The sequence below is a fragment of the Drosophila eugracilis genome, unplaced genomic scaffold (assembly GCF_018153835.1).
Source record: "Drosophila eugracilis isolate 14026-0451.02 unplaced genomic scaffold, ASM1815383v1 contig_445, whole genome shotgun sequence".
In the NCBI taxonomy this organism is placed as follows: domain Eukaryota; kingdom Metazoa; phylum Arthropoda; class Insecta; order Diptera; family Drosophilidae; genus Drosophila; species Drosophila eugracilis.
The window spans coordinates 296,127-319,664 of record NW_024573311.1 but is presented as its reverse complement, the minus strand read 5'-3'; the positions used below and the strand labels follow the sequence as shown (position 1 = coordinate 319,664).

Here is a 23,538-nt window from a genome sequence, read left to right as displayed (position 1 = left end):
TTTTTGCTTTTCCATGTGGGCGTGTTCAGTGGAAAAGTGTATTAAAATGTAAGGAAATTTTGTCTTCGTTTTCCCATGCCACTTTCCCAGCTGTGTTCAGCTGCTTGGAAACAAACATGAGGGGGGAAACCAAACCCCAAGCCCTCCCCTATTCCCCATCAAATAGCCTGGGGACTTGCCCCTTTTTGGCTCTCATCTCTGCGGTTTGCTGCTTGGCAATAAAATTCTTTAAAATTAAGCATAAAATATTTAAATTCAAATTGTTTCAGCCAAAAATAAAATGAACATTTTCGTACGGCTTTAATGGACAGCCAGAATTTATGTAAACTTTTGCCGTTTCTATTTAAATTTGCATTTTATTGCAATTTGTTTGATATTTGCCATTGCTCTTTCTTCTATCTCATAAATTCTTGTTTTATTTTATGTTATTTTATGCATTTGCCTTTTATTACCCAACTCCTGAACAAGGCTGGCTCCTTCAGACCCCCCCCATCGAAGGTATATCCCTGAACATCCTGGCCTTCGTTCTTTAGTATTTTTTTTGTTCTGCGCTCACCAAATGATAATTTATGCAAATGTCTGTAGTCCCGTGAACGAAGACAAAAAATCGCTGAGGGTTGCAACAAAAAGCCTCCCAATTTCGAGGAGCTCTGGATCCATTTTCCATTTCCATTCTAGTTTGCTTTTCGGTGCTGCCTCTTTGTGCTGACATGCTTTTGTCATTTATTTTGTTTATCTCTTTTCCACTGTGCCTTTTGCATGTAACAAATTATTATTATGTTTTCGGCCATTTTTAGCTGATCCAAGCGTTTCCCGAGGCCAGTAAATCCTGCTTTTGACCTTTTTTTTTCGTGGGCTTTTCCTTTTCTGCATTTGAGTAATGAGCTGCTTATCGAGAGGCCAAAAGGTAAAACTCCGCTTGTTCCCGAAAGTTAATGATATGGCTTCATTTTTGGGGAATGGTTTATGCTGAGCTTGGGGATCACAATTTTCTGGTTTAAGAAAAATATAAGAAAAATTTAAGGTTAAGAAACCTGTTACTTTGATAAGTTCTAACTCTCAAATATGCATTTCCTTGCCTTTACTTTATTCACTCCATTACATCAAAGCCTTTTTACTGGAGAGTATTTAGGAGGACGCCATCACTTTCTCCCAACATACCAGCATATCTATCAATGGCACTCTGCCAAATTCTTGCATTAGTTTCGTTTACTTTCCAATTGCTTCGGCATTTTCCGTTTTCCGTTTCCCTGGGAGATAGTTCAACTGCACTAAGTAGCCAATTGACAACTACAAATTGAACATTTATTTCCAGCTGCAGCTCAAAGAGAGTCCAAATGCCCCAGGAATGTGAGTTGAGAGAGTTGAGAGGGGGACTAAATGTTTTACATAGCCATGTAGTAGAAGTAGTAGTAGAATAATAGAATTTTCCCCTAAATTTGCCCAAAGATGTCTCACCAAAAGCAAATAGGAAAAGAAGACACAGCTCCAGGTCTCTATGCAAATGTCTAAGACATGGTTGGATGACTATCACAGATAACGAGCAGAGGCTAGCAGGGGGTGAAGAAGGATACAGCCCGATCCCATTTGTTTATTTGTTTACTTTTTGCCATTTGCCTGCATGCAAGTTTTCCCTCAACTTGATAGGGGTTTTCCCCTCATCATATTCGTCGTATTTTTGTTGTCGTCATTATTTTTTTTTTTTGGCTTTTTTCCTTCTCTTTGGCCATGAATATTTTCATATTTTCATGTGACCACTTTGGACTTCTACTGCCACTGCTTATTCCACTGGCTCCTCCTGCCTTATCCTGGCAATTGTGAGCAAAACTTTCGGCTGCTGTTGCTCCCTCCTCGGCGGTCGCATGTGTAGGACCATGTTATTTAATAGGCTTTTGTGACTTGGAAGACGGGCAGCAAATGGCTGAAGGTTCGGAACAGTGGGACAAGTTGATGAAAAATGTCATGGATTTTCAAGTTTCAAAAATATTTTGCCATATTTATTTATTTATTTAAGTTCAGCTTTTTAGTTGAGTTTAGTTTTATATTATGAGAAAATATTAATAAATATTTTTAATTAATTTATTACAATTTGGAAGAAAATTAAAAGTTATTTGATTTTCTGATATTTCTTTAAGTTTTTAGTTACTTTTTTCTAATAGAAATATATTTTTATAAGAATTAATATTTCGCCATAAAACACACGAACTCATCCCACTGTCCAAAACATATCCTCTTTAGTATCCCAGGTCTCCTTGTCTTCCCCTGCCTCTCCTAATATATTTCCATCTCTCACCCTCGGTGTTTGTTTTGTCTGTCTGGGAGTCCTTTGCTGCCTTTTCGGAGTCGTCTACATGTGTTTGCCCCTTGTCGCTATCCTTGCAACCCCTTAGTGCCCCAACCGCAACCGCTTCCGTTTGTTTGCACAGTGGCTGCTGTGTTTTGGTAATGCGTTCAGATTATTAAACATATTTTCTGATGCCTGACAAATGGCAGGACAAACGGTGGCAAGAAACTTTCAACATGAATAAAAGAGAGATATAGCCTCATACTAACGCCAGAATTTCCGCAATTAAGAAAAGCTAGTTACTTTAAGTGTTCAATAAAAAAAAAAGCAGAAACAGTAGCTGTCTCTAAGCGTAAGTAGGTCAGGCCATTAAAATTGCCACGCCAGGCGAAACAGAGAACACACTCTGTGTGATTGGTGTTTGGAGGAGGAACAGGAATATACTGTATCCTATATGGTTTCCTGCTCCTTGTTTAATCGTTAAAGGAATTCATGGTTTGTTTCTGTGTTTTTCCCTCCTTCTGGTTGCTCAAGTTTTCCTATGCGTTGACATACGAAAAAAGGGGGGGAGCCCCATATACAAATTCTTAGATCGCAAACACACGAACTTGCAACTCGACCATAGAGGAAGCCACCTGCCGTCGACTAGCATACACACTTTGGTTAACTCCCTCGACTCTCGCTTTCAGAAGTTGCTGCTAAATGCTTTCTGATTGTTATTTTTCGTGTTTTCCTCGACTTCCTGCTCTCGCTCTCTCCCTTTCTGGCCCGGCGAAATTACAATTATTACACGGACCCAAACTCAAGTTTTCCACTTCTTGCAGTTCACTTCTGCCTCAGCTGCTTTCCCTAAACTTTGGTTTCTGCCGCTCCAAATGCAAAATCTGGTAATGTAGGCGTGTTTAACACAAACTTAAGTTGTTCGTAATGACTTTGTAGCAAAGACGATGGGGATGGAAACGGATGAGGTGGTGGGAGAAGGTAGATTTGGCTGGAACAGGAACTTAAGATGGTCCTCTTAAAGCTCACAGCGGGAATTTAATGAAAAAAGTTTGCAATTTGAAAAGGACATCTTAATGGAGTGGGACAAATTACAAAATGATGCGAAAGTTTTACGATAGAGAAGGAACAAAATTGGTAAATTATATAAAATAAAAAAGAACATGTATTAGTATAGGGAATGGGAATGGAAAGTTCATAGATTAACACACTATTAGACTTTATTTTCGACTTTTATTTGTTTTTATTTTCAACTTATAAACTTCTAACTGCTTAGCATCTTAATACTTTTGAAATTTAAGTCCATTACTTAAGGCAACTTTATTTGGTGGCTGTCAGTTCAGAAAACCATTTTACCAAATTTCAAAATTAATATAAAGCCACGAACCAAATCTTCTAGTACATCCACCTAAGTTTCCCTTTAACCTAAAAACCATGGAGGAGGATCTGGAATTCCTTATCAATGCCCTCTCAGTGCCACATACCCCGTTGACCGAGCCTTATGGCGAACAAGAACTACTGGAGATGCGTGAATCCTTCAAGACGCTGCAGAAGTTCCTTCGTCGCAGTTCCTTGCCCATCGAGGCCAGCCTGCGCTCAATGCCGAGGTCAAAGGCTGGCGGGGATACGGACAGGCTGAAGGAACGGGCTCTGTCCTCGATGATGGCTCTGTTTGCAAACGATTATGAACAGCCCAACGATCAAAATAATGGTTCTCAAGTCTGGAACTCAGCGGAAAGTGGAGTCCGCTCTTCGCCCATCATTTCAGAGTGCGGCCTGAGGGATCAGGGTAAGGAAAGTCTTTTATGCGAGAGTTCCTGGAGTGATATTGGAGACCTAGCAATGGTGCCCTATGAGAAACTCTCCAACGAACGAAGCAGTTCGGAGTCCACAATTACCGGAGAAAGTTTCTCCTCTTCGGGGATCTCGATTAGCATACCTGTTAACCTGGTCTGGAACAACAACGAATACAACTCGGAGAGCACGGACAGTGAAACCACACTTGTAGCAGACGGCCTAAGATACAGTATACAAAATTAGATTTGCATAACTTTCAGAAGATTCAAAGATTATCCACATCAAGTTTTAGGCTAGCACAAAGAGTTTTCATTCTAAAAAAGTTTTCAAATATTTTTTATAAATGGTAAATAAATCGTAAGTGCAGGCAGTTTTCTTAAAAATTTTCCTTGATAATTACTTTTCAAATACATTGAGATTTTAGAAAGCCTTTCCACTCAGTGAGACCCCTTCACATGCTCGTATACTCAACCTCTCTCTGCGATTCTCAACAAGTTGAACTGAGAAGTGGATAGTAGATCAGGGATCAACGTCATCAAATTAGAACGCATGACCTGACCCCAGACACAGTTTTAATGAGTGAGCATACACCGGCATGTAGGTATGAACCCTTTGCTTAACCCATGCCGGCCACTCATGGACGGTTGCAATGGAACTTGTAAAAGTGATTAAAACGGAAATTTAATTGAAATGCGCACATTTGCGTAGGCATTTGCCCATTTCCGTTTGACTGGGCACGCAAACCACTCTCGGATGCTCAGATACCGGCATATAGAATGCCAAATGTTTGTCTACAAACAAATGGCCGGCGGTTATTTTGCATAGAACTCATGATGATGGTTTGAGATTGGGAGATCTATATACACATATTTTTGAATTCTCTGTTCCAGGGTGTAATTTCAATATTTTTCTGCTGTTTGCCTGCGTGCGTGCGTTTGGCAATTTCCTCGACTACCGAAAAATCTAATTTCATTTTGTATGAAATTTGCTTTCTGTCCGTTTCGATTGCGCTTTCATTTGTATTGAAATGTTCGCCAGGGACTGGCTTGAACAGGTGAGGCCTTCGAGCAATTTGCTTTCGCTTTTCCTGCTTTTGATTTTCCCCATATTGCCATCATTTCAAGAGTTCGCTTGTGTGTGTGTGTGAATGTGTTTTGTGGGTATTTCTCAGACTGCTGTTTTGTTGAGGGAAAAGAGATTTGGGGCAGGGAAAAACCTGGCCTGGTATATGACCATTTATTGTTATGCATATTAAGCGTTGGCATGTACGGAATGGAATGCCAGAAAAGGACTCCACAAATGCAATAAAAATGTTGTATGCCAGCAATTAGTTTAATGGTCGATCTGAAGGAGGGATAAGAAAGTCTTAAGGGAGTTAGGGTATTTAACGATTTCTGGTCTGGGTTTTCTTTGGTTGCATTTTATGATTTGCTGAATTGGAAGTAAGGTATATGAATGTAGGATGAGCAATTGTCTGAGTCTTATCCCGCTGAAGTAACCTCAGCACCTTTCTATGCGATTCTCAATAACCTAACTTGACCTTTTTGGTCTTTTTCAACATACCTCCAAAAACTGCGCTCTTTTCAACGTGTTTTCATTCAGTTTTCTAGACGCTTTTCTTTCATATAGTCCGTTCTTTTCATTCATTTCATCATATACAGGCAGCACGTTCCCGCTTTAACCCTACACTGCCCTTCTCACATCTCTATCTCTGCTGGTTTGCTAGTCTCGCTCTTGTGGGGCGTGTAATTGCAAATCCAATTAATTTACGAACTAGTCACAGCAAATGTGCTACTAAGGAAGACATAAATAGCACAAGACTCCCTACTTTACGCTCACAGCCAGCCAATGTCTGGGCTTGTGTTCCAGAATTTAAAGTGTCTCATGTGGATCTGGCATTGGATGGAGTGCTCCGACGAGTGTTTGACGCCGTTTTTGGAAGTGCTTTTGAGTGCTCAGGTTGACAAATGCCCAACAATTAAGAGAGAGTAGTTCTTGGGAATTTATGCTGACGAAGATGATGGCCCAGAGCCCAGGGCCCAGGAGTTGCCATGGAAATCGAAAAGCAAGTCTTGGGGAGTGAGCCGTTGCTCAGCTCCTCACTCCTCCGGATCATTTCGGGTAGATGAACATCCATTTCGCTTTAATGCTTCCGTGGCGAGCATTAAAATACAACAAAAAATGAAAACCTGAGGAAGAGAAATTATGCTAATAAATCGCAGCGACACGTGTCGTTGTACTCTCGTTTTAGTCCCCTTACCCTGCTAATGGACATGCGCCACGAAATATGCATTGAGTATTTTTCAAACTGCCACATTGTTGCACTGCTCTGGATTATTATGAACTCCGCTGTGGCACTCCTGCACGTGGTGTTTACACATCATTTACATAAAACGAGCAACAACTTTTTTGCAATTTCTTAACGAACAACGAAAGGAAAACCCGGCCCAACAAAGTTGTTAATTATACTTGACTGGACGACACAGCTCCGGTCTTTCTTTTCCATTTTCTTTACTTTTTTTTTTTTTTTTTTTTTTTTTTAAATACAAAAAAAGGTATTCGGCCTGGTGCTTTGCTCACTCAGCCTTTGATAATGAAACGGTGGGATGGGGAAGGGATTTTCCAGGACCTGCCCGCTTATGACGTGCTGGAAGAAACCATTAATCAAAGCTGCATCGCCTGGGCGAGTCTAGCACGGCAGTTTTACATATATTTTTCCTTCTCAGTTCTTTTTTCTTTCTATTTTTTTTATTTCTTATCCAAAGCGGCGGCCTCTTTTAACGACTCCAAAATGGCAAGTTGTTCTGTACCAATGTCGATGTTGGTCGCGTGCGTAACATTCGGCAGGGAGCATGGCCCTGAAACGGCTGCCAGATTAAACAATTTTCAGGGCTAGCGGAAAAAATGTGTACTGCCTAATTGTAGTAATTAATGAGTTTAGTTTACAGTTCTGATGAGCTATGAGAGGGCAGGCGAAATTACCCGATGATTAATGTTGTATACCGAAAAAACTTTGCGGAAGGTGTGCAGATATGATAAGTAAGGGCGGAAGTTATTAATTAACTAGGTTTTAGATATATAAATAATATATAACCAAATAGGAGAATCTTTAATTTGTTTACTGAGAAAAACATGCACCATGCACCCACAACCTTTTGGCCTGTCTGTTCCAAACTTCCTGCCGAAAAGGTGCAATCCAAAAATTTAATTACATGCCCCAGCGAATCGTAAATAAAGCCAGTTGACGCAGCCAGAGAAGCCACAGACAATGCCCAGTTGCAGATACGAGTTTAGAGTACTACAAACAAATATTTTTAATAAGTGTAGAGCCCGAAGGGTTTCTATCATCCACGTGCGTTGTAGTCACCCGGCAACCTTGGGCTTTCCCTTTACATTCTACACAAAATTGCAATAAAACGTATGGCTGAGCAATTGTGCTGCGGACGAGTAATTTATAAATACACTTTCCCAGTCTCTGGACTGCTGCTAAACTGAAAATCCTTTCTATTTTCCAATGATGCTGCTGTTGAGCCAAACTAATTTCCCGGACAAACATGAAACGGCCCCGGTTGATGCAACCCCCGGACAAACACATCCCTCGGAAAATGACTGAGGAATAAGGAGAGGGGAATCCGTTTGAAGGTGTATGTCTGTACGTGGATCGCTTTTAATACCGCTTTTCGTCTGTGAGATTTTCGGTGGTTGCTGCGTTGCCATGGTGGGTGCTTTTCCCAGCAGTGACTTTTCCCTATTGCCAAAGTCGCCTTCCTTTTTTTTTCCAGGTCGCTTAGTTAATTTCCACTGCAGTGCAACTCCATGCAGTGCATTCAAAATTAAATCCTCGACGGACTATTTGTCATTTTTGACAGTTCAAACGGCTTCGAGGAGGGGTAAAAGTCGACTTTTGCGCAAAAATTACGGCTTATGGCGGGACATTTATTTTCCTCTTCTATCCCTCAACTTTATATTCCCTCAGCGTCGCAGCTTCTGTTGTCAACGCGATCTGCTGTTGTTGTTTGTAATTAGAGATATTGGAAAATATTGAAGTAAGTTAAGGGAAAATGTTTATCCAAGAATGTGTTATGAAAAGCTGCGAAATCAAGAAATTGGAGAAAATATCCTCCTAGAGAAAAGTGTTTTATAATTGGTTGGAATATTCCTTCATTTTCTCACGTCTATTGCCAAAATTGAACCGCTCATCTTGGTCCCTAACTTTTTCCCATTCACATAAATCTATTCTAATCCCCTTTACTTATAAATATTTGGATTTTAATCTGCTCACATAACCGACTCAGCAGAAACAAAATACGCCACTCGCATTGTATTCCCAGAGGGCGGTAAAAGATTAAAATCAAATCATCTCGTAAATTGCCACAACTCTTTGCTGCCCAGCAGACAAATCCTGCACCAAGGATATTAACGCCTTAGTCCGCTTAATGTAACCCCCTCGAAGGACTTTAAACCCTTCTCCCCTGTAGACATTCGGCAAAACATAAATCATAAAGCATAATAGACCAGGCGCAGACATAAAAAAACGAAATTGAAAATGAAATTTGCATTCAGCGCACATGACGAAATTCGCCTTTAAGTACATAACAATCAAAAATTATGGTTTTATGAGACCAAGGAAGGGGTACTTCTCTGGGATTAAGGAGCTCGGGTGAATGGAAGCCTGGCAACAGTTGCGAAACGAATCAAATGGGAGCCACAAATGCCATTCGTTTCCATTGTCAGTCAGTCGCTGAGTGGGGTGACTTTCTATACCCCCCCGTCCGCCCTATTAAAAAGTTTTGTCAAGTTAAATTACCAAAAATTGCAAATTGCTTGGATTAAACACGACGGCGAACAGGGACAAGGACATGGCCACTTTCACTTCCTGCTGGCCATTGTGTGGCTAAAGGATTTCATACACTCAATATAATTAAGGGTTCGAGCCTTCGGGCCCTCTTCCCTTGGCCCAAAAACTTTGTGTCCAGGCAACAATTTTGGCAGTGCGGCCATTGTGTGGCTCTAGCTATGGGCCAGAGAGATTGTGTCGCCGGGCATTCTGAATTGTATGTTAAATTAAATTTTACCACAGAGACCAGTCTGGCCAAGTTATTGAGCCTGTGAGTCCTCGTCGTCGTCCTTTAACCAGTGGTTGGCTAGCTGGCTGGCTGCTCCTGTGGCTGAGTGGGATTGCTTGGTCGGCTTGTGGCATTAAGTTGTCAGTTTGTTGAGCCTGACAGATTTTTCATTCTCAGGAGAAGGAGCACGTGGAGGAGGGAGCTGTTGGTCAAAGTTTGTTTGGCCTGTGTGTTTAGGGTCATAGATAGGCATATGGAGTTAATAGTACATCTGTACTGAGATGTTAAGTTTGAACAAAATATATTTCCCTTTGATACCAGCATTTTTCTCATTCTAATAATATGTTTTTCTCTTCTATTTGCAGGTAATTCTCCACACAATTTCATCTATTTAAAACCCAAATTGAGTGCGTAAGTGAAAATGTCTCAAGTGGCACAAGCCAACTCCTACTATTCAGTGCAATCAGACGTCTGCGCTGTTACTTTCCTATAAATCAATAAAACAATGACAGGGCGCCTCTAAGAAGAGGCTCCTTCGTAGGCTGTGGTTCTTGGTTGGCTGAAAGTGCTCTGCCATATATCACTTGACTATTCGGCTGATTGTCATCGCTTAAACGGCCGGCGGAGCATTTCATTTAACTGCCTCGGCCTCGGCCAACGCTGCGTATACGTATAATCGTATGACTCCCTCCATGGCACTTATGTACTTACTTATTGTAGTTCTGTGATACTCGGGTATGAGTTTGTGGTCGCTTGGAGGAATAGGAGGCAGCGTTTCCATTTAATAGGCGCACACATGAGACTACCCCCCGACCCATAAAAACCAATTTCGCGTAAGTGATAAAAATGCAATGAGTACTCGCCTCCAAGTCCCACACGATGATTGGGATTCTGATTGCGATTGGGATGATCATCATCATGATGATGATGACAACCATCAGCTGGTGACGCAGACGCCTATGAATTAAATTTACGATGGCACAGAAGTAGTTTTGACACATATATCTTAAAGAACATCGTGGCGCCATAAAAATCTGTGGCCAGCCTTAAATTGGGGAGACATGGTAAAGGGGGGTGGGACCTCTGATGTGAGGATATAACATAGCCTGTTTCCCATTTTAATTGTTTAATTCGAATGCCGACATGAGCAAGAGGCAGGCACAATTATTACAGCTAAGGATGAGATAGTTTGCTCTAGATATATGAGTGATGGGATGTACTGAAAAAAATCAGGGACAAATTATTTTCAAGATATTTTACTAATTAAGTACTAATTTCTCTTCAATAATTTCAAATTTCCAACCAAAATGTCATTATTTTTCTGATGAGATTTATTAAGCATTCCTTAGGAGACCCCTTCAATAATTTCTAATAAATTTTGAACAAAAAGCATTTGAAATATTTCTTAAGACCTGCCACCTTCTGCCGATATATTATCCCCGATTGTCGTGAGTATCACGCTGTCATGTCTAGGAATGCTTAGCTCTGCCAACCGATGCAGCTTTCAATCATCATCAATTTCACATAAAAGTGTCGCCCACACGACGCAACTTGCAGACGTCTTTCCTCCTCACAAAACACCCTCCTCCCCCTTGCCTCATCCCGTGGCAATCGTCTGCCTTTGGCGACATAATGACGAGATCATATCGACAACAGGGAGTCAGAGTCCCAGAGTCGTGGCATTTTATTTTCTTCTTCCACTGCCGCTGCTCGGTTGCTCTTTTGTGTAATCGTGAGAGCCTTGTCATTGTCATTGCGTTGTTGCCTGTCTGCTGTGCACTTTTCAAGTTCAATTTCAATCCCGGCTCTGGACTCCTACATCCAACCACTTGCAAATCAATCTGGTGGATGGTCAGCCCGAAAGCCAGACAGTTAGTCAGTCAGTTATTCAGTTAGACATGGCATATGACCGGCAGCTCGTTTTATTGTGTGTTTCAGGGCCCTGTCATATTTCCTGTCTGCAAAGTGTTGGGCGAAAGTTTTATGGCCTTTTGATAGTTCCCATTGATAAGGCCCTGTGCAGCAGGAGTTTATATTACAGGAAATCTCACGCCAGACTTGAGAAATTGACGAGACTCGCGCAAAGTTTTTAAAGTGATTTGTGCAAAGTTTCGCACATGCTACTCAGGTTTCCGGTTACGAGTGCCAGGTGTTTACATCAAACTAACTAATGGTATTATTAAATTTTCATACTAACATAAACTAGAAAAATTCACAAGACTGGGAATAGGTGTTAATTTTTTGTAGGAAATTTTATTTAAATTTTAATTCTTTCTCTAAGCTGCACTACCTAGATAACCTGAACTACGTAGCTTGCTAAGCCGTTCCAAAGACCATTCGATTTATTGGCAAACTGGGTGCTCTGGCATTGCGCAATCCACGCCTCGGGCGGCAGACAACTGTCAGCAAATTCCCGGCCAACAACATGAGCCCTAACAACTATAATTACCCGGCCGACAATCAATCCCCCAGTTGATGATGGCTCAATCGGAGGCGATTCAAGGCGTTGCCAATTCTGCAATCGATAGAGCTTTACACGGAAATTGACACATTTGTTGGAAATGTTGAAATCAATTCGAAATCGAGTACTTTTTTAGCCCGCGGCTAAGGGGCGTGTATTTTACCCCGGGATAATTGAAATTGACATATTTCATTGTCGTCACTGTGAACGGTGCTGCAATCCAAATTGCCAAAGTAAATTTTCAATTTTCATGAAATATTTTTTTTATTTAATTTTTTGGAGTGAGATAGAAGCTTTCTCATTGATTTGCTTTGATTTCGGGATGGGACAGGGATTGTGATTTCCATTTCAACGCCCGCTGTCATCGCTTTTGGCCTTTATTTACCATTTTGCTTTGTTGTAAGCCGCCGCAGGGGGGCTTGGGCTTAGGCCTGAAGCTTTGTCTGTCTGTTGCTAAGCGCTTGCCACGAGTGTCCGTCCGTCACTTTGCTACCCTCCCATCCTTCGCGCTATCAACTTTTTGTACGTCACAGCGAACAAGAACGCCGGAGATTTTTGGCAGCTTTGAACGGATTAGCCGCCCGTGGAGCGATTTTCACCCACGACCATGGTGATCAACGGCCCTTGGAAAGTTTAAAGTTTTCTTTAAACGGAAAAATCTTTCAGGTAACTTTAAAGTTAACTTTCTGTAGCGCCACAAAATTAAACTTTAAAGCCCCGCGAAACAATATAAACTGAATAACAACGGGCCACCTTTTGTTCACTTCGCTGCTCCACTTTTCCCCACACCTAGGGCAGCTGTGACCCCAAAAAGACCCACCCCCTCGCTTTCGCAGTCCATAAATTACAATACCAAAGGAGGAAAATTACAATAGAGCCAGGTATTTGGGTCAATTTTCATTGTCTTTGCGTTCCTGACTGTTTTTATTTCGACATGCAAAACAGAAGTGGCGCAAATTTAGGGTTCCTTTTAGGGTATTGACACAGGAAACTGTTGCATACCGCGGGGCGTACAGAGTGGTGACTGTACCATTAAACCTCGAGTTAATGAGATACAGGTGCACATCTTTAAGATGGAAAAAAGCAAGTGCACACAGTGAATGCAAGAGGTCCAGTCATGTAGCATCCGCTTAGCGTTGATTTCGAGATCCTGGTTCTAGTTATTAGATACTAGAATATCTTGGGCTTCAATTTTGTGGATACTTTGAAAGATGGCGCGTATATTAGTTTTCTAAATCTTCTTCGGCTGGTGGATCCATTGTCTTAGCTTTGGTTTCGGTGCTTTGGGGTTGAGGTAATGGTTCTGTGTGTAGTGTTAAAATAATGTTTGGTGATGGTGGATAGGTTGTGGAGTTTGTCATGGTAGTGGGGAGTGGTAGTCGCAATATTTCCAAGGTGCAATCCCATATTATCCTTTCTTTCAACATTTTTAGATCTAATTTTGATGTCATAGCCCTAGTCTCTAGGTCAATCTGGATAGAGTGAGCGCAAATCGCTTAATGTGGGTTTTGTTCATGGTCTGGTTTTGGGCATCGTTCTTAATGGAGTGATATTCGGAATACAGTTGCTGGGCCTCGCACTTAAAGTTTTTCTTAATGTCGTGTTTGAGCTGTTTAACCAGTCCCAATCGGTAGTTAAAGTTATCTTTGAGGACGCTCATTTTCCTCTTGTACTCCGCCTTGGAAGTACGCTGCAGGATGGCCATTGCCACAGCTCTAGATGATGACCTTCCCGTCGAATTGCTATAACTTGAAAAATAATACAAGCTAGTTATTATAAATATTAAATAATATATTAGTTAGTCTTACGTGGAGGTGGTGAATGAGCTGACTTGGGCAACTTCTGAAACCATTTGCTTCCAGACTTTTCTTCGCTGCTCCTCGTGTAAGATGGCTTCTGCTTCCCTAGCGTTGATCTCATCCATTATATTTTTCCTTTACCTCCAGGGCCTGCATGCCACTAAAATATTCTTCCATGTCATTTTTTATCAGCTCCCTTGCTTCATCTTTATGGATTTTCTTTTTCAAAGGCTTCACCGTAGCTCTTTGTGATTCTGTGTCCTCTTTGGGCTGAACTGTCGTCGAATTACTTGATATCACTTGCTCCTGTTCTTCGTAGGTCGTGGTGTTATGCTCAGAGTTAGGGTGGGTACCCTGTTCCTTTGTATCTACAGGCTTCTGGGTTTCCATCAGATCTTCCTTTCCTAATTTTTCTGGGAGAGCGTTAAGATTTTCTTCTACGATCTTATGTTCTCCTTCGAGATTATTTTGGGACTCCTCAGCAATGGGCTGGACAGGTTGCTGGTGTATTGAATTTAAGGACTTATTTTCCGCTGTTAGCGTTTTATGCGATGCAGCATCACTCAACTTTTCTTGACTTGGCACCTTTGATTCTATCGGAATAGCTTTATCAGAGGCTTTCTTTATTATGTTGTCATCCTTATTATTGGGTTCTTCCTGACTTGGTTCCTTCAATTCCTTAGGATTAAGCTCATTTGATCTTGGATTCTTTGGAGTAGCTTCATCAGTGGCCTTTCTGATTATGGTATCATCTTCCTGACCTAGTTCCTTTAATTCCTTGGGACTAAGCCCATTTGAGCTTGGCTTCTCCGGAATTATAGATTTTTCGCTGTCTTGGTTCCTTCGATTCCTTAGGATTAAGCTCATTTGAGCTTGGTTTCTTGGGAATAGCTTCATCAGAGGGCCTTCATTACGATATCTTCCTTCGACCTGGTTTCTTCTTGACTGAGATCCTTTGATTTCTTGGCGATAATTTGATGCGATTCCACCTTTAGTTTGATGTTTTCCACCTGTTCCACTTTTTCTTCAACTTCATTCAGCTGTTTTGCAGTGTTTTTGGTTTCTTGAGTTTCGGATATATTGTTTGTTATTTCTGGACTTGCTCCGCTATCTTTCAAGTTATTCACATTGGATTGAGACTTCATAGGATTATTGACCGAATTCAATTTGATATTTTCGAGATTCAAAATGTCAACTGATTCTTCAGGAACGAGTGAAATTCAACAAACACATCTCCTTGTGTTCCCTGTGTGCACTTGCTGATTTCATCTTGTCTGTCGGTGGTAATTTTTCGTTTTCCAGAATTTCGCTATTTTTCCATTTTGCACGTCAAATAATTTTGTGTAGACTTTCGAAAAGAAATTTGACCCGACTGGTTTCACATTATTTGATTTCTGACTGGGTTTGACTGGTTGACAGTAAAGAGAATGAGAGAGAGAAAGTTCAAAGACTAATTTGACCCTTGACTTTTTTCGATAACAGTAAAACAAAAGGCCTATTCTTTAGAAATCTTCAAAGCCAAGGCAACTTTGTTTTTTAGCTCTAGGCATTTGGGATACAAATCACACAGGGCCACTTGCCACCCACAAAAGTTTCCTTTTGAGGCGCCTCTAGGTTTGCCATAAAAATAAAAGGCAAAGAAACATAAACATAAACAAAGCCGGACAGCATTCTTATCGCCTTCATTTATTATGCAAAGTTTGCTAGACTCTGAAATTTTCCAGCTGCATGCAAAGGCCTTAAAACTGAGGCTCGAGGTTTGACCTGGGATCAGGGTTAATCAAGGAGCACATTCATCAAATTGCCACGCAACACGAGGCCAGGGCATGCAATGCCATACAAATATTTTAAATTTCTTAATAAATAGTGAAAAATAATTTTTAAAAATTCAGAAAACACATGTTTTTTATTAATGAAAATGTAAATCCTTTTTTTAAAGTGGAAAAATACAAAAGAAAGCCTAATATTAATTATAGAGTGTGCAGTAAAGGGAAGTAGCTCGAGAATTTTTCATTTTCGACAGCTGAAACTGGGGCCGTAAAATTTTAATAAGTTTCCTTTCGAGGTAACGGCTGTTCCTATATCTAAGCTCTAACTCCTCATTCTCAACTGCCACATTCGTTGCCTCCCTGGCTCTCTAGTCTATAATGCAACATTTGCGCAACGAAAACATTTTTTTTCTCCTTCTGGTTCTTTGCCACCAATGGGTTTTGCGTCTAGACAACTAAGGGGCAGGGAAATTTGGGGGCTACAACTGCTTCTGGTGATGCGGCATTTTCGCCCCACGTTTTCCGTCTGGAACAATTGGATGTGGTCTGAGATTTAGAATACAGTCAGCTGGCAGATTCGGGGGCCTTATGTGGCTTAGAATAGCTCGAAGGAACATGGTCTGCATGGCTAATAAGCCAGTGCAGTCTGGCCCCGGAATACGTTTGAAAAGTGCTGTCGATATTTCGGGCAATATTCCAGGAAGGGCTTAACTTGATCAAAATAAGTAAAGTTTGAAAAGGGATTGTAAATAAAATATATTATTATTTAAATAATAACAAAGAAAACTTAACTTTTTAGTTGGATTATTTGAGAACCTTTCGTTAAGTCAATGAAATATTTTCTTTAAAATTCATCAGGATGAAAACTTTACTGACTTCTCTTTTACGCCACGGCATTTCCATATCTTGCCGCTCTTTTTTTTTTTTGTAACTCTGGCCTATCGACTTTGCACCACGATTAGCATGCACATTTAAGCCGCCACACTAACCGCATTTGGGGTTGTGCCCCCCCACTGGAATCCTGGTTCGCCCAATCATTGGGAATCAATGTGCCAATGAACTCGTCAATGAACTCGTTATCAACGCTCACTGGCGACTAATGGAGCGGGTTTTCCAACCGTTTTTCGACATGCGAGCACGCGAACTAAAAGTTTCAATAGTCCACATGCAGCACATGGCACGCCCACTTGCCTGTCGGCGCCTTTGCTTTGGCGGATCACGAAATTATTACAATTATTATTATTATTATTTTTCTTGTGCTGTTTATGCATATTTTTGGGTCACGCACGATGCGGCAAACTGTCAGCCGGAAACGGAATTGATTATCGGCGCTACCGAATCCGGCTTTTAGCGGTTCCACACCCCTATAAGTCCTTTTTCTCTTTTTTTTTTAACCCCACCTTTTAGGGTTTTCATATCTCTTTGCGTGCCTTGTTGTCGTTTGTTTGGCTGCATTTTGAATTCGTTGGCATTTAATGACTTAATTTAGCTGGTTGCCCTGTTGTTATGTTGGAAAATGCAGGAAAAAAACCTACTAGAGTTTTGGAAAAGAAAAAAAAATTGTAACAATGGGCTGGCCTTTATAGTTTCCTATAATATGTGATAATCAGTATTTTCATAAATTTATGTCGAAGAATTACAGCCTTCTCCTTGTGAGTCCTTATTGTTGGTCACTTGATCACCGGCTATCAGCTCACACACCTGACAACTTCTCAAAACGCCAATTACCAGAAAAAGTAAACAAAGGAAAAAGAGAGAGACCAGATCTAGCAAAGCTTAAGAAGCCAGAACAGTTCACCAACTGAGTTCCCAGTTTACCAGAACTAGTATATACCAGCACACCTAAAGGTCACACCTTAAAGTCGAGATTACATCCTCTCCGACAAATAAATGTAGTTTTATGTAGTTTTGGATTTGTAGAGATAGTTACCTTCGGAAAAGCCTTCACTACCTATGTGATACTTTCGGTTAAGGTCTCATTTCAGTTTTCAAAATTCCCTCAAAATTATAACGTAAACTCTTTGACTGGGTTTTTAGGATTTGTTAAACAAAATGACTGACAAAAAGGCGTAAGTTAAGAGAAGAAAAATAACGTTTAGAGTAAAAAGGCCTCTAACCTCTTTGACAAGCAAGACTTTATTTCTGCTCTTCCTAACCTTTCCCTATTCAACCTATTTCCTTGTGAAGATCATCATCCCGAGGCCGTAATCCTGTTATCCAGTTCAGCACCCCCATTGGAACTCCCGAAACCAAGCGCAAAATGCTTCTCTATAAACGATTATTAAGTCGAGATTTGGCCCGTGATAGTAGAAATACCCAGGTTATTCTGCAATCCAGAAATCGAAGCCTCTGGGAACAGGATCAGGGAAGGTTTCCAAAGTCGTGACAAGAAGCAATACAAAGCGTTATTTAGAGAAGAGTTTACGTTCAAGAAAAAGTACCCGTTCCGCTTTTTCTGTTTATTTTGGCCTGCTTTATATAATTTTAAATAAATATGCATTTAAATAAAAGTTCTTTATGATAGATTTACATTACCTTTGTTGGAAGGTAATTTCAATATCCCAGCCCATTCCTGCCATACTGGCAATTGGGCAACGAAAACAATTTCTGTTTAGCCAGTGCACTTTTTGCGGTTTCCACAGTTTATAATAAAGTGTTTGCCAGACACACAAAACAATCCAAATAAATAACATCAGCATCCAGAAGCGGAGTGGACTCGGAGGGTATCCCCCTTGGTGAAAAAGATAAACACAATAAAAAACAAACCGTTGAGAGTGGCGCAGAGGCTTTTAATTGCCATCAGGCGCCAACTGTTACCATTTTCTGAACTCAGTCAACTTTTATTTATTTATGTAAATTTGTTTTGCCTTTTTTTTTTTTTTTTTTTGGTATGGTGGGGAATGCACAATATTTGTCGCAAAATTGGCAGAAGCTCGAGCCCCAAACTTTGTCCGTTTATAGTCGAAAACACCAACAGTTTGATGGCTGAAAAAACAAATTGAAATTGTTTTGACAATTGGCTGTGGTGGCATCAGTGTAAAAATTGTGATAGAAAACTGTTAGAAAGGCAATTTGCAATGGCTCATAGCCTAACTAATTGGCAAGCCAACTTGCCTCCCAGGAGTATCAGGATAACTTTTGGCCATTTGTGGCATCCACACTTAATATGACAATTGTTTTGGGACTCAGAACTGAATTTTTATTTCGTGCTCTTAGTTATTCTCACGTTTTGGGCTTATGACCTGGCAAATGGATATTCCCAAGCTCAAAGATGGGTTTTATTGTTAACTAAATACAGTTAAATACTACAATTTTTAACAAAGTTAGATCTAGCGACGTATTGTGAACATTTTAAAGTTGTGGATAGGCAAAGGTACGTTTTCAGGAGAATACCGCCTTCTCGATCACCGAACGTGGACTGCCCTTGTGCTGCAGCCAGTATTTCCTTAAGGGAACACAGGTGTCTTATTAAGTATTTACTATTTCTTAATTAAGTTTTAACTTACATATCAGTCAATTGATCTAGTTGACCTTCCATCATGCCCTGGACTGTTCCGTGACTTGTGTTCATGCACCAGCCCGTAATTTCCAACTCTTTGGCCTTCTTCTGAGTGTGCTAAAAGTTAACAAAGGTCTTTATAAAAAACAGAAAATTAAACTAAGACTTGTTATTACCTTGCGGAAAAAGACACCTAAAAATAGATAATTTTTAAAAATTGTTAAAATTTTTAACTATATATCTTATATCTCACCCTGCACATGACCAAACACCTCAAATTGGCAACTGAAAATTTGGTTATCGGCCGCAGCACTTGGACCACTTTTTGGCTTTGACTTAATCACTTTTGGGATGGTAGATTTTGGTTTCTTAATTTGACTACTCATTTTTAAACCAATTTTTACTTTTCAAGTCGAGCTGTATGCTATGACTTATAGGATAAAAATAAACCTTTTGAATTTCTCAATGAATCAAAATTCAAAGGTAGATTGTGGTTTGTTAATGGAAATCTTGTAGAAGTAAACTTTTCTCCCATTAAAAATTAACAACAATTTTTCACGGCAATTTGGCAGCGCTGATGCTCCATCATAACGCCGAGTACTCGAGCACTTTTAACGCTGAGAGCGAAGACCTATCCATGAGCTTTTCCTTTTACCACTTCCGGTTCGTTAAGTTTAACGGCTGGCCACGGGAAAGACACCAGACAGGATCCGAGGAGCGGGATGTATCCAAAAGGTGGCCAAAGGAGCAGATGACGCACTGAGTTCGCCGCCTCAGTGAAAACTTCAATAAAACGTTTGACGCCGGAGGCGAACTGACATTTTCCATTAAGTGCAGACAGCTACCGAAAAAAAAAGATGAAAACAGGAGAATGCCAGCAGCTCATTTGCCGGGAGGCTGGGAGATGGGGGCCAAACTTTTATATTCCTGAGAGTTTTGTGGTGTAGCCACGTGTTGGTCGTACTTTTTGTTGACTGTTGATTATGATGATGCCTTGGGTTCTCTCAGTTCTCAGTTCTGGGATTCTCTTCTCCAGCCTCCCCAGTACCGCTTTCTAATGCGGCCCAGCCACGGCAGTCGGGAACTAGCCGTAAGAGAGAGAGCGGATCCAAGTAATAGAAGCTGACCAAGTTCTCCTCGGCTCGACTATCATCAAAGTGCCATCAGGACATGAAAGTCCTCGGATCACATCCGCACATCCCCTTTGCCTTATCAGTTGCAGGAACTTTTGTTACAATAACATTTATTTTGAAAATATTCGCCGAGCGCTGCCATCGCTTTTCTTCTGCTGTCAGCTCTTTGGGGACATCTTGAAGTGTTGCCAATGTGGCAAAGTAATCAGAAAATATTTTGTCAGCTTCACTTGCAGCAGCACTAGTAGTAGTAGTAGCTATAGCTCTGCGAAACTTTTCACTTGCCACTTAAAGTGCTCGAGTCGAAAGTTGAAATTGAAGAGCTGAGCGGCACGGCACGGCACACTCAAAAAGCCGCAGAGTTTTTGCAACTTTCATACTCAAATATTGGATTAGCAAATTGACGTTTATGCAATTTGATTTACCTACCGCACGGGGCAAATTAAATTTGCAGCCAGCCGCAGGCTTTTCGAGCCATTTCACAGCGCAAATTCGTTACAAATTGCTGACACAATGGAAATTTGCATAAAATTTCCATATGCATTTGTCGAAAGCGAAAGGACAAATTCGGCAGAACCGTGATGGGTGGAAAAAGGTGCAGGACTTATGAACAGTCGGAAGGCAATTCCCGCGTGAGGCATAAATTTAATGGCCAAAAAAAAAGCAGAGCGGGCAGGTGGAAGCCAACCAGTTCGAGGTGTAAACAACGCTCTTAATTTGCATTCGCCGGGTTAGCAGTTAATTTATTTGCAAGTCGCTCTAAAAAAGCCGCAGCCAAGCGGCTAACTTCTTTCCGCCGCCCTCGACTTCTCGACCAATTTTCATTAAAGCTTATAAATTGTTGTTTATGGCCATCTCATACTCCGCGGACATCCAAAGCCTCCCATTGGGGATCTCGCTCTGTCTGGGGTTCTGACTTCATTTCATATTCATGGACGCGCCGAATTCACCGAAACTCCTTCTTCCGATTCCTGCAGTTGGTCCTTTGTCCCTGGTCCTCGTTTTTGTTTCCGTTAATAAACTTTGGCAATTACCCTGGCTGCCTGTTGCCGTAAATTACTGGGATTTGAGCCGGCAAATTGAGACAGCAAGGGAAAGGGCTATGTCTAAGGATAAAACCAAGTTTTCACTTTCACAACGAGGTAACTCTTTGATATCTCTGTATAGTTTCGATATCTACATTTGCCTTGGCTTTTTCCTGTTTATCTGTTTTTATCCATTTTGCCATCAGACTTCAATACCATAAAACGCAAAATATGTGCAGGAAAAGTGAAAAAGTTGTGACAGAAAACCTGCCTCAATATAATTGCATTACTCGTGGCTGTCGCAGGTTAAAAGGCAAAAGAAAGCACACGGAAAAGTATTCACATATAATGCTGTATATATCTTTATTTATATGTATATATATCGAAAGCAGGAAAGACCGCAAGACCGCAATGAGACCACAATCCTCACCTTGGCAGAAGATCCCAACTCAGTTTTCCCAGTAAGACGACTTTTCATATTTTACCCAGCCCGTCAAGGCGTGAATAGATGTGGGTGGGTTGCTTAGGGTTTTCTTTTCCACAGCTTTTACACAGCAAGAAATTGGGATAGATATTTAAATATGAAAATGAAATAAAATAAAAACTAAGATAGTTTTTTCTTGTTAATTAGAAACAAGAAACAATATTAGGGAAAGTTTATAAGCCATGTTAATGTCTCCCTTATTTTCCTGTGTACCCACACAAAAACCAAGAAAGATCTAGAGAGAGAAGTGCTCAGAAAGCGAGCTCCTTGGGGCTGGAAAATCCTTTTGCTTAACCCAAGCGTGCACATACTTCAAGTGTGCTTAACCCACACTTAGTCTCTGTCTGAGAAACTCCCTTTCAAACCCCTCCCTAGCCCGTGGAAATCTCCCATGTTTGATGTGGTCTCTGCACCACAAATCACCAGGACGGCAGTGTCTGGAATTTATGCGCCTTCTTAGGAAGCTCTGAATGAGCCTGTTCCATATATATATATAAATATATACATATATATATATTCAGAAGTGTGAGAGTAGCGGTTATGTCTGTGATTTTGTCCCGGCCACGCCCTAATCTGACACTGATGTACACCATTCTATTGGGCGGCAACTAAGCATTCAAGCGCAACGCTCCCAGATGCGATGAGCTGGGACACTTGGATGGGATCTTGGGAAACCCACTTGGTCGAGTGGCTACGAAAAACCTTGGGCAGTCGTCACCAGCTACAAGCTACTAGTGACTAGCTTTTCACATTTTCCCATTCATTTTTCACGTTTCCACTGTCAACCTCACTTTCATATTTTTCGTTGGGTTTTTGGTTTTTTCGGGTCTCGAGCTGTGTGTAAATATTTTTACAAAATTATTTTACGCTTGATTGGAACGTGAAACGGAACAGGAAATCACTTATGACATTTTCCCTCTTTTTTTTTACTTGGCTCTATTGATTTTTGATTTAGGGTTCAGTAATTTTGTGGGCGACAAAATGATGTGAAAAATGAGAATTGACTTTTTTGATTATAAATAACCAATTTTCTGCCATTTAAAGCTGATAAATTATGAATCAAGTTTAAAGGTTAAAGTAAATAAAGCTGAGCTAAACATCTAACTAGAAAAGTTAAAAGTGACAAGGCAGATGTTTTAAGGCTCTAAAATAGATCTTTATAAGCTATATATATCTCCTTTCAAAAATGATTGTTACAATGTAATATCATGTATGTCTAATGCACTCAAAGTTTGCTACTTCAAGTTATAAAATTTACAAATTATCCGCTCTCAAGTGCCGACTTGGCATCATCTCTTGCCGCTTGTCGACGGCTACAAAGTCCTTTTTCCACTTTGCTCCTGTTGTTTGCCATGTTTCGAGCTGCTGAATAGGATATACTCGTACAAGGTAGCATCGACGAGCTTGTGTGTGTGTCCAAGCGAATCTATCCTGCAGCAGGCCCCTACAATAAACTGATTGTAACTGCAATCAGTTAGCAGACAAAGCAACAGAACTCGACTTGAGCCAACTACAAAGGCGACGACTGTTTGCCAAGTTGTAATAAAGTTTGGTAAACAAGTTGCCTCTCTTATACACACACACACACACACACACACTCTGAATCCCACACACAATAAGCAGCAGCAAGAGTGCGGCTGCCTGCAGCCTGTAAACCAAGAAACCCAATCTGGGAGTTTCCACTATTTTCACCCAACCCATTGCCCATTACTCACACTACCTGGGCTGCTTCTCGAACTTATCTTAAATTCTAATGCAATTGCATGCTGGGTAAGGGGAGGGAATTTTCAGGTGTTCTCTACAAAGATTTCATACTAATACTCTCTGTATCCTTCCATTTCGTTGCAGGTATGTAACATCCGCGTGGATCCGCCATTTCGCTATCCCTTTGTGTCTGTGTAAGTGGCAAACAAATGCATCCTCACTGGCCCACTACCATATATAGATAATAAAGCACTCGGCAATCGGTTGCCCAGGCTTTCAGTTCTCGGCTCTCAGTTTTCCACTCGCTGGTGAATAATGGTATAGCATGGTTTCTGGCGTGTGCTACGTGACGCTTATCAAATGCATCAGATCCCGAAACCAGAGAACATTTTCAGGAAATGAAAAAAAAAATCCGAGAACTGCAGGACAACGATTTGTGTTTTGTCGAATTTCGTCTTCGTTGCTTTAGGGAGTTTTTGAAGGGCGGTTTTTGAAATACCTTTGAGTTTGAGGGTCT

At 40.8% G+C, this 23,538-nt stretch overlaps 4 protein-coding genes across 5 annotated transcripts in view; 3 read left to right on the top strand and 1 right to left on the bottom strand.

Moving 5' to 3' along the window:
* Positions 1–23,538, top strand: part of LOC108110706 (E3 ubiquitin-protein ligase TRIM9) — a 77,443-nt gene that overhangs the window by 19,539 nt on the left and 34,366 nt on the right. The window lies entirely within an intron of this gene.
* Positions 3,592–4,462, top strand: LOC108110709. Its single transcript, XM_017219852.2, has one exon. The coding sequence runs from the start codon at positions 3,719–3,721 to the stop codon at positions 4,322–4,324; it is 606 nt and encodes a 201-aa protein (XP_017075341.2). The 5' UTR covers positions 3,592–3,718; the 3' UTR covers positions 4,325–4,462.
* Positions 17,110–17,683, top strand: LOC108110711. Its single transcript, XM_017219855.2, has 2 exons — positions 17,110–17,245; positions 17,364–17,683. The coding sequence occupies exons 1-2, from the start codon at positions 17,229–17,231 to the stop codon at positions 17,560–17,562; spliced, it is 216 nt and encodes a 71-aa protein (XP_017075344.2). The 5' UTR covers positions 17,110–17,228; the 3' UTR covers positions 17,563–17,683.
* On the bottom strand, positions 18,482–19,128 carry LOC108110710 (acylphosphatase-1). Its single transcript, XM_017219854.2, has 4 exons — positions 18,929–19,128; positions 18,852–18,868; positions 18,683–18,792; positions 18,482–18,621 (listed from the first exon to the last, which is right to left on the bottom strand). The coding sequence occupies exons 1-4, from the start codon at positions 19,059–19,061 to the stop codon at positions 18,558–18,560; spliced, it is 324 nt and encodes a 107-aa protein (XP_017075343.2). The 5' UTR covers positions 19,062–19,128; the 3' UTR covers positions 18,482–18,557.

Bases quoted from the DNA above. Each gene is read 5' to 3' on its own strand.
- LOC108110709 (XM_017219852.2), top strand. From the start codon at position 3,719: ATGGAGGAGGATCTGGAATTCCTTATCAATGCCCTCTCAGTGCCACAT.
- LOC108110710 (XM_017219854.2), bottom strand. From the start codon at position 19,061: ATGAGTAGTCAAATTAAGAAACCAAAATCTACCATCCCAAAAGTGATT. The intron at 18,622-18,682 runs GTAAGTTAAAAC...TGTTCCCTTAAG, and splicing joins CTAGATCAATTGACTGATAT to GAAATACTGGCTGCAGCACA.